We start from the raw sequence: 10,546 nt of genomic DNA, 5'->3' as shown, positions 1-10,546 counted from the left end.
AAAGTAGCGAGACTGAGAGGTTGGACGTGTCTGCGTCATCCACGCTGCAATAAAAGCAGTCTAAACGAAAACAAGACAAAGTGGTCTTACCTCTCGACAGTATAGACAATCTTTGGTGTGCCGTCGTCACCTGATACCATAGCAACCGGCAGGTGTTGGTGTCGATACAAAGGAGCTGCTTCAGAGGCTGACCAGGTAATTACTTCAAATTAAAGAGGAAAATCATAACAGAGCCAGCACAATAACTGGTTACTTATTCTATCATGTCGAAATTGTGCTGATATGTTTTATTTATTTTGCCGTTTTAAGAGCATGTGAACGTTTTTATAACAGTGGAACGACAGCTACTGTTACAGGCTGTTCCTCGCAAAAGCATTTATTCCCTTTGAGCTTTTCCACCTTTGCCATAAGAAAACCACAAACTTTAGTCTATTTTCTTGGAGCTTTACGAAGGCATCATTGGACCATTTCAAAGTATTGTAGCACAATTATGGACATGGAAGGAAACTTCTACGGGTTTCAAATTACATGGCTTTTCAAAGCTTTGCTTAGATCCCTTTGCAAAATAGCTCTGGTTCAGTTTTTAGAATTCATCTAGAGCATCGGCGGACATGAATTTTCATTTCCTCCTACAGACTCTTGATTGAGTTGAGATGTGGACTTTTGTCCATTCAGAAAATGCGGTTGTGGTCCTACCCATCATAATCTTAAGTGTTTTACTGCCTGTAATAGCTTTCCTCCAGATTTGCTCTAACCAGCTTCCCCACATCATAATTCTGCCTCCACCTTTTCAATGGGGATGGTTCGTTTGAGGTAATCCGTGGATTTCCCCCCACTCCATGAACGACCGACACTTATCCAACGACCTGAACAACTTCTACTGTCGTTTTAACAAACAAAGGGTAAGTCCTGCAACCACTCCCCACGACACCACCCAACAGATCAACTCCTTCAGTGATAACTCTTTCCATACACGAGAGAGATGTTAACAAACTCCTCAGAAGACAGATCCCCCGGAAAGCTGCTGGACCAGACTCTGTCTATCCATCCACCCTGAAGCACTGTGCTGATGAGCTGTCTCCAGTGTTCACAGACATTTTTAACACCTCACTGGCGACATGTCATGTACCAGCCTGATTCAAATCCTCCACCATTATCCCTGTTCCCAAGAAGCCAAGGACTACATGGCTTAATGACTTTAGATCCGTTGCTCTGACCTCTGTGGTTAATGAAGTCCTTTGAGCGCCTTGTGCTTTCACACCTTAAAGAAATCACCAATCCCCTCCTGGACCCCCTACAGTTTGCCTACAGAGCCAACAGGTCTGCAGACGACGCTGTCAACCTGGCCCTTCACTACATCCTCCAGCACCTGGACTCTGCAGGAACCTACGCCAGGATCCTGTTTGTGGATTTCAGCTCTGCCTTCAATACAATCATCCCAGCTCTGCTTCAGGAGAAGCTCTTCCAGCTGAATGTACCTGAATGTGTCAGATTTCCTGTCTGACAGGAAGCAGCATAAGAAGCTGGGAAAACGTGTCTCCGACTCACAGCTCATCAGCACTGGTTCCCCCCAGGGATGTGGTCTTTCTCCTCTGCTCTTCTCCCTGTACACCAACAGCTGCACCTCCAGTCATCAGTCTGTCAAGCTCCTGAAGTTCGCGGATGACACCACTCTCATCGGACTTATATCTGATGGGGACGAGTCCGCCTACAGGTGGGAGGCTGACCATCTGGTGACCTGGTGCAGGGAGAACAACCTGGAGCTCAACGCTGTAAAAACAGTGGAGATGGTTGTGGACTTCAGGAAGAACTCAGCCCTAGCAACCCCCATCACCCTCTGTGACTCCACCATCGACACTGTGGAGTCTTTCCGCTTCCTGGGAACCATCGTCTCCCAGGACCTAAAGTGGGAGCTGAACATCAACTCCCTCACCAAGAAAGCCCAGCAGAGGATGTACTTCCTGCGGCAGCTGAAGAAATTCAACCTGCCAAGGACAATGATGGTGCGGTTCAACTCCTCCATCATTGAGTCGATCCTCACCTTCTCCATCACCATCTGGTACACTGGTGCCACCACTAAGGACAAGGGCAGACTGCAGCGTGTCATCAGGTCTGCAGAGAAGGTGATTGGCTGCAATCTTCCATCTCTCCAGGACCTGTACGCCTCCAGGACTCTGAGGCGTGCAGGGAAGATTGTGGCTGATTCCTCGCACCCCAGTCACTAAATATTTCAGGCACGTCCCTCTGAAAGGAGGCTGCGGTCCATCAGGACCAAAACCTCACGCCACAAGAACAGTTTCTTCCCATCTGCTACCGGCCTTATGAACAAGGCCAAGAGCCACCCGTGAAACTGGACACTGTCTCTCTCCCCCGTTCAGAACTAACAAGCTTCTGCGTTACATTAACACACAGTCTACTGTGTATATAGCTTCTGTATATATATCCATTCTATTTTATTTTGTTTTGTCTGCACCATCAACACCAAGTCAAATTCCTTGTAAGTGCAAACCTACTTGGCAATAAACTTGATTCTGATTCCGTGGTGTCAGTTTTCCACTACACAACATTTTGGTTGTAAGCCAAAATGTTCGGCAGCTTTGATTTAATCTATCCGGAGCACCTTAGACTTGTTTTTCCAGCGTATGTCTTGTAGCAAACTGAACATCTCATAACTTTCGTTCTGAAATTGATTTCTTCTTGTCTCTTATCCATAAAGATCAGCTTTGAGTTGATGTCTAACAGTTATCCTGTAAACAGATTCTCCTGGTCATTAGGAAGGAGGCGGGGTACGCCCTGGGCTCCCTGTCGTCCATCACAGGGCAACACGGAGACATATTAGGACAAACAACCAGGCAGACACACACACCTGAGGGTATTTTTTAGATAAACCAATTAACCTATCAAGTGAAACACATTAACTATTATTAATTACAAACAGACTGAGTGTTTCAAGCCTCTATTTTTATTAATTATGATGATTTTCCACTTACAACTAATGAAAACATTTAAGATTGGAATATTACCAACAGTCCAACACCAAAAACATTTTTCAAACAAAAATGTGGGTTTAAAGAAAAGTATCTTTAAAACCTGTCTAAAAGGTTGTTATTTTCAAAAGTTATTTTTTTATATGACACCAGATTTTATTGGGGATCGTGAGAGTAAAGGTGGCATGAGAAAAAATACGAGTCCCCATTTCGTCCCCTAACAATTATGCCTTCACTACTTTGTGTTGGTTTACCACATAAAATACCAATTAAATGCATTGAACTGTGTGGTTGTAACATTAATTATGTGAAAAAAATTAATTAGTTTAAAAACTGTTGCAAGCAACGGTTCATATCTTGACTATTTTTTTTCTAGATTGTGCGCCAATCGGCTTAAACTGTTGTGATGGGAACTCGGATTCAGCAGCTTTCTCAGCCTAAGCAGAACCATCTCAGATATCCGGACCGGTAGGAATGACTGGCACCACCAGCTACTATTTTAGTGTTTCACTCTTGTTTTTGAGTGAGCCTCTTTTTATTTTTCAGTCGCTCTGTTTACTGGCTAGATAAAATGCCACCGGAGAAGACAGAATCCACCACCAAAATTGGTATATTTTCCTCTTTTTTACTTTTTTACCATCTTTTACTGTTAAATAAAAGCTCTTTGTGATGCTATTGTTGTTGTTTTTTTTATCTTTATTTATTTATTTTGCTGCTTCTCACAGAGTTGACTTCTCGTTGGTCTGACTTGACCAGAAGTAAAAGTTTCTACACTCAAGTCCCGTAAATATATTAGTTTGAAGTGTGAACCTGACTTGTGGGAACAATTCTTCTGATTTCTGCTGTGTTACTAAGTTGATGCACTCTAACATACCATTTATGTTTTAAATATATAAAACACTTGTCAAACATTTCTCATCTCTCATCTAGGAAATGTTTCCTGTCACTAAGCATCTGTAATGTATTATATTTTGGATTGTCACTATAAACAAATCAAGAAAAGTAATTCTGTATGTCTTATCTAACCAGACCCCCTTATACATTTTTTATATTGCCATAGATAAAGTTTCTTTCTCATATCGCTGTTTAATTTAAACCTTATTTCTCCTGTATCTCCTCCCTCAGACTCTCTCCCATATGGGAGGTCAGCAAATGGGCCCTGAGGGCCGTCCCATCTGAACGATTATGTAAATTGGCTCAACCTCGGCCCCCAGCAGCAGAGTGGCAGCCAAGCCGCCCTCTGCCAACACATGTAAGTAGCAACATGCAAATTTCTAAAAAAAAAAAAAAAAAAAAAAAAAAACTACTGTACTGGTACCGTTTTGTGTTTCTTTTCTACATTACACTCTGTTTTTATAGGAAAGCCCAGGCTATGAACCTCTGTAAACTGAATCTTACAAATGTGGCCACACATAATTCAATTTCCAAGGTTTTGCTCTCCCCTGAACCAATAAATCTATAAAAAGATGTTTTTTTTAATCCTCCTCATTGAAGATAAGTCTCTTCCTTTGAAGGAGGAGTTAAAATGTCTTAGTGTCCTTAGTGCTTTGCAAATTGAGGTGGGACGAATTGAAATCAATACATCAGGGATCCTACACAAATTGGAAAAGTATAGAAATGAAGAATTTGAAGGAATGTCCAACTGGATGAAATGTTGGAGACAAACCTGACTGGAGTAACTATATAGCCTACATACCTTCTCGTCTGGAAATGCCTTGGGCGCTCCCGCTGGAAACTGCAGTTTCATATAGTCGATGGATGCCATATTTGCAGTTAAGGAGGACCCAAGCACAGAATGTGGTGGTGGCAAACAATTTGATAAAATAAAGAAAACTAACAATATACGAAGGACACAGCCGAGAAACGACAGCAAAACCCTGACAGAGAAAAAGAGCTGAGGAAAGACGAAGGAAGCAGAAGAAACCAGTGAGGAGTAATGAAACCAGGGAGTTTAAATTACAGAGAGAGGTGTGGAGAGAGGTGAGACAGAAGACAGGTGAAAGTAACCAGGAGGAAATGACAAGCAGCTCAGACCAGTGAAGCAGATGAGTTGAGTAGCGGAGAGCAATGAACTGAAGGGAAACAGAAAATATAAAAAAATGTACAAAGAATGAACAAAATCGCAATTCACAAAAGTAAGAACTAAAACTCAAATCCCCAAAAACAAATAGCACAAGGAAATTACTACAGGAAAAAAAGAGAAAAATCCAAACACCTGGAGATCACAGCAGGAAGTGTGGGTGTGGGACGGACTGTCATTTGATCCAGATACCTGTGTTCGCTGCTAACTGCTATGTGGTGAACCAGCAGGCAGAGTTTAATGACACATAACCTCATCAGAGATTATGTATCAGAGATCTAGCGATCTAATATTGTAGTGTACTTGTGACTCGCTGCATTGTGGATGTTGAGTTTCAAATCCTGTCAGATGGGGATTTTCCCCTCAGTTCTTAGACTTAACACAACTCTACCAGGCGTTGTTCTAGGAATCCCCTGTGTAGCCACAGATTAAATAAGGCAATATCTAATAATTTTAGCCTGCTTAAATGCAATGAAACCAATAATCTAATTACTAACTAATAACATGACATTTTTTGAATGAGAAACATAGGATATGCCATGTAACACATGTAGGTCACATACAATTCTGACTTTACATAACCCCGTTAGTGAAGAGTGATCTAAATAATAATTAAGTACAGCTAATAATCAAAGAGAGAAAGCTGCGTGGTCGTTACCTTTTGATGAATGAATATGAGGGCTAGGCTTCCTTTTTACTCATTTTTGATTAGTAAACCACCCAAAGCTACAACACAAGACTTTTACTCCCAAGAATTGCAGTCCTGTTTATTCACCATTACATTATCCACTGCAGTTGTTGCATTTAAAAGGTTTAATGCTACAAAAATGTAATAACATATGTCATTAGGCTACATGTATTAATGTTATTGACTTAAAATGTTAGAATATACTTGGCAAGTTGTCGCAAATTTTGGTTTTATTACACTTCAGTTGGCCAGAATGATTGTTATAGACAGGTATTACATTAGTGGTTGTGATTACGTTATTGTTTACTGGACTCTGTGTTTAGCTCCTTATATTGTCCCATCAACTCTGACCACCTGTGCTGTTCCTGCTGAAGACAAGTCGGAGGAGGATTCACATTTTACGATCCTACCTTATCTTGGCGGAAGAGTGTATAGCGAGCAACTTAGGTCACGCAAGCTAATCCATCTAGGTACTGCGTTTCTCGTTTTTAACACAGTCTTTCCTGTAGTTGAGTAGAGGGACACAGACAGCAGTTGCATCTTCCCGGATTTGCCAGCTCGCCCAGCCAAAAAGGCGACAGCTTCGAGCGGTATCTAGCTGCAGAGCTGAACCTCGACCTATGACCCAGTTGGTTTCAAGAACGTCGGCCCACATAGAGCTACTAGCCAGTGAGTCTAAGTTTCCGTTGTACGTCTTTGATCTCATGTTGCCATTGTTCTGCTTGTTGATGAATACATTTTGTCTTTCCAGCTCCAAAGCATGACCACCCCAAGTATGAGGGAGAGCGTCCAGTATACTGGCCAGTTTCCAGAGCAGCCAGAAATCACGTAGCCAGCCAGAGACTTTGTGAACTGTCCTCCCCCAAAAGGAGGAAAGCACTGTTTGAGGGGTACAACCCATACGGTGTTAGCCGGGCAGCTCGCTCTGCTAACCCCTCTTCTCGGATACAGGAGCTCTGTTTACCTCTTCCTCGAAAATGTAGTTCAAGGGAATGACTCCCATGCTTTGAAGTCCCTAGAGAGGTGTTCATTGTTCTCAGTTTCCTGGTTCTGTCTGTTGCCCAAGTTATAATCCTTGTGTTTATAGTAGGTTGATTGTTAGCTCATCAAACATTGTGATGGTTATACAATTGTCTTAATGCTTTAGATAGTTACCTTATGTGAAGATTCTTAGTTGCTGGTGAAATATTTTCATCTTTTCTACAATTACAGGTAAAACACTTTTTATTTTAAGCCCGTGACAATCTAGCTTTAGACAAGGCCACAGCACAATAACCACCCTCACATCTGTCACAAACAACAACATTACTGTTTTGGTAAATAAAATGAATCACTTCTATATCTAAAGCCTTTGATTTTGTACATCATAGCTTATTTTATAAAGTCTTCTTGGGTGTTCCTCAACGAGAAGTCTTGGGACCTGTAACGTTTCTGGCACTGGAGCTGCTGATTGCAATCAGCACACCTGTGTCTGTCTCTGCCCTGGCTGCTTATAAGCTCTGCTCCTTGCAGCCTCCAGTGCCAGAACGTCTTTAGCCACACGGTGAGCGCTTCCAGCCTTCTTTTTGAATTCCTGTTTGCCTGTCAGTCTCTCGACCTGTTTTGCCTCTGTTTTTGAAGACCTGTCTGCCCCTTTTGGATTTGTCTGCCTGCCTGGGTCCTGCCTGTCAGCCTCAGAGAACTGGACTGCCTCACCGTGTTTCTGACCCCAGTCTGTCCGTGAGTAATACGAGTTCGCCTGCCCCCTGTTCTGTCTGTGCTTTCTGGATTGACCTGGACCTGGACCTGGACGCTCTATTTGGATTCCCCCTTTGAGACCGCTGCCTGAGCTAAACGGATTTCCCCCTGACAAAGACCTGGACCAGACCTGGACAAAGAGCCCTGGATAACCCCCTCTCGGACGCCTTCGTAACAAGGAGTCAGAGTTCTGCCCTCAGCACGTCCAGGTTAGTGACCTCACTTCTCTCTAACAAGCCTGTTAATATCTGCTGGTCACTAACCTGCGACTCTGCCTTCAGGAGCGGCCAGTCGCAGAGTGCGAGTCGAACCAGGGACCGAGCCGCCAGCGTCAAAATAAAGACTGATATTATTTTTGTACTCACTTGTTTTCGGGTATTTCTTGGGTCCTCCTAAATTCATCACAGGACCATTGATTTTCCTATGTATATAAATAATGCTGGGGATAGGTCTAGCTCTTGCTATGGTTCACTCATATGCCGAAGACACAATTACTGAACCAGTGGCATCATCATCACAAATGGAAATACTTCTTTTAAATTTATGTTTAACCTTTTCAAAAGTCTTTAATCAAGTTCAAATGTGTGCTTACTGCTTAAACATATGACACTGTGCTGAATTATTTTATTTGTTCTGTTTTTGACTCTTTTGTTCTTTGCATTTAAATGTTTTAGATCTCTAAAGAATTTCTAAAACCAGATGGGGGGCGGGGGGGTGGTTCAAGGGCCTCTGAATGACAGTGGCCCCCAAACAGAAAATGTTATTTATTTATTTATGTGTTTTTTTTCTGATGATTTTGATTTTTTTGTCGAAGGGCCCAAAATTCGTGGTGGCACCCCTGGCCACCAGGAATTTTGGAGGACTTTCAGTGAAGAGCAGCTTGTTGATGTCAAGCTACAAAATCATAACCTGATTGAAGTCCAGGGTTTAAGTAGACCACAAAAACATTGATTTAGTTTTTCTGTTTGTGTGTGGGGTTGTTTTTTTTATTATTATTGGGCGATTCAAAGTTGAACTTAAGTGGTGTGTTTTGGATCATTGTTTCTCCCAAAACTCTTTTACTACTTTTTTAGTATCAGTTTTCCTCCAGATGTAGCAGGATGGACATGTCAGCTTTTTGTATTTTAATGTTGATTGTTAAAGGACTGATTGGACAGGTAACCACCATATGTTTGCTCAAAGGTCATATCAGTCTGCATATCAAGATGTCTTAAGCAAAGATTCTCTTGATAGTTACCATACCACGTACAGAATTGGCAAAACTGATTTCCAAACATGTGCGAATGATCTACAAGAAGTGAATAACTTGGATTCATTACCCTAGCATAGTAGTTCTGAACATTTAAAAAACAAATTTTGTCAAAAGAAATATTGCTTGGATGTTTTATAAATAAATAAGTGGGGTGTTCATGATACACCCACCCCACCCCACCCCCTTTTTTTGGCCCATGTGTCTTTTTGGTGTTATTGTGATTATCGTTTATACCTAAGAGTTTTTGCAGTTTATGTATGAATTTTTTTGCATCTCATCTTGACCAGGATTCCTTAGCTGGGGAGATATTGTATCTCTGTGGGACATTGCTGGTTGAATATGGTGGATAAAAAAATTATCTTGTGGCTGAGTGTTTGCTGTGCTATGTGAAATAAAACAGTCCAGCATTATCCTAACGTCTGCCTCATTTAATGTACGGCATGGAAATACTTTTCCCATTTTTCTTCTGTTTTTATTACTCCTCAGTCAATCTCTTAATCTATCAAAAATAATGTGCTGAATGAATCCCACCTTTATATGGACCAATCTTTTTTCTTCATGTTTCTTAGGATTTAAATTTATTCATCAGCAGCACAACATTCTCAAAATTACTTGAGCTAACATGCAAAATAATAAAAAAAAGTTATTATTAACCACAGTCAAATTTAGATTAATTCAATATCAACTGAGTGAACAGTTCTTATGAGTATGTGTAAGTGAAGGATCAAATTATTATGTAAACTGATATAAAACTTTTAATTAATCAAGAGCCTATCATAATTTCAGAAACCTAAAGAAACGGGTGTTACTGTAGGGGCGTATTTCCTAAGGGGAAATAAGGAAATTAGAAAAAATGTTTAGAATCAGCATTGATCTGCCAGCTTTCAGAACCAGATTCAGTCACAAAATAACAAGAAAAAGGGGCCTTAATTGAGTCGACGTGGGTTGTGTAACTTTCATAAAACCAGCTTGTGTTTCTGTACAGGCAGACCAGCTGAGACATGGAGGTGGGAGTGTTTCTCGCTAAAAGCGAGTCTGGTGAGCTGTGTTGGTTTCCTCTCTTGGGATCTCTCTGGGTTCACGGTGTGTACGGAAGAAACACAAAACTAAATCTAGCAAGAGAGTGTGACACCATTGATTCAATTTTAAAAGTTACAATCAAAACAAAGTGGTCTCACATCACTCTTAAGTGGAATGCCAAACAACTTCAACACAGAATTTTCTGGAGTATTACTAGTTTCCTGTAGACTATCCCAAAATAATCTGACACGCGCGAAGTGCGTCTCGCAGTGCTGTTTTTAAAAGCCGGGGGAGTCATCCAGCGCGCCATTATGAATGTGACAAGTTTCTTCATCGTTTGAAACTCATTATAGCAGAAAATAAAGTAGGCAGATGGGGGAAATACTCCAAACTGGAGACATCCTGGTGCATGCGCAATGTGGCACATTCTTCATTTATAGTTCTCCTCTTATGATCAACTCGGGGCACCAATGGAGACAGCTTTTGCGAGAACTATGAAACATCATAGGGTTCCGGCAGTAAGGAGGAGCTACCAATCAAGAAGAAAAAGTTAAGTCTTTTCAGGAGTTAACTTTTGACTTTTTATGTTTTGCGCTTTTCAAAGCAGAAAATTTGAGTCCTTCATCACTTGAATCGGATTTGATTAAATCCACAGGTTTTTTTTAAGGATCTGTACAGACAGCCAATCACGACTCACCGAGAGGATCCAGCTCTGCCATCATGGACTCCACCCCCGCACCCCCTCCTCCCCAGCCCTGCCCCGGGGGGTAATGACACACAGC

General features: G+C 41.6%; 1 protein-coding gene across 1 annotated transcript; it reads left to right on the top strand.

Annotated features, from left to right (window-relative positions):
* The first annotated feature begins 96 nt into the window (after positions 1–96).
* On the top strand, positions 97–6,982 carry theg (theg spermatid protein). The gene is made up of 7 exons (XM_021310642.2): positions 97–195; positions 3,364–3,455; positions 3,534–3,595; positions 3,713–3,770; positions 4,113–4,239; positions 6,265–6,424; positions 6,507–6,982. Exons 2-7 carry the CDS (start codon positions 3,394–3,396, stop codon positions 6,749–6,751), a joined length of 714 nt encoding a protein of 237 aa, XP_021166317.2. The 5' UTR covers positions 97–195; positions 3,364–3,393; the 3' UTR covers positions 6,752–6,982.
* Positions 6,983–10,546: the final 3,564 nt, after the last annotated feature.

Source organism: Fundulus heteroclitus, chromosome 19, assembly GCF_011125445.2.
Source record: "Fundulus heteroclitus isolate FHET01 chromosome 19, MU-UCD_Fhet_4.1, whole genome shotgun sequence".
NCBI lineage: Eukaryota > Metazoa > Chordata > Actinopteri > Cyprinodontiformes > Fundulidae > Fundulus > Fundulus heteroclitus.
Note: the sequence above shows the minus strand (reverse complement) of the source record. Positions and strands in the feature narration are given on the sequence as shown.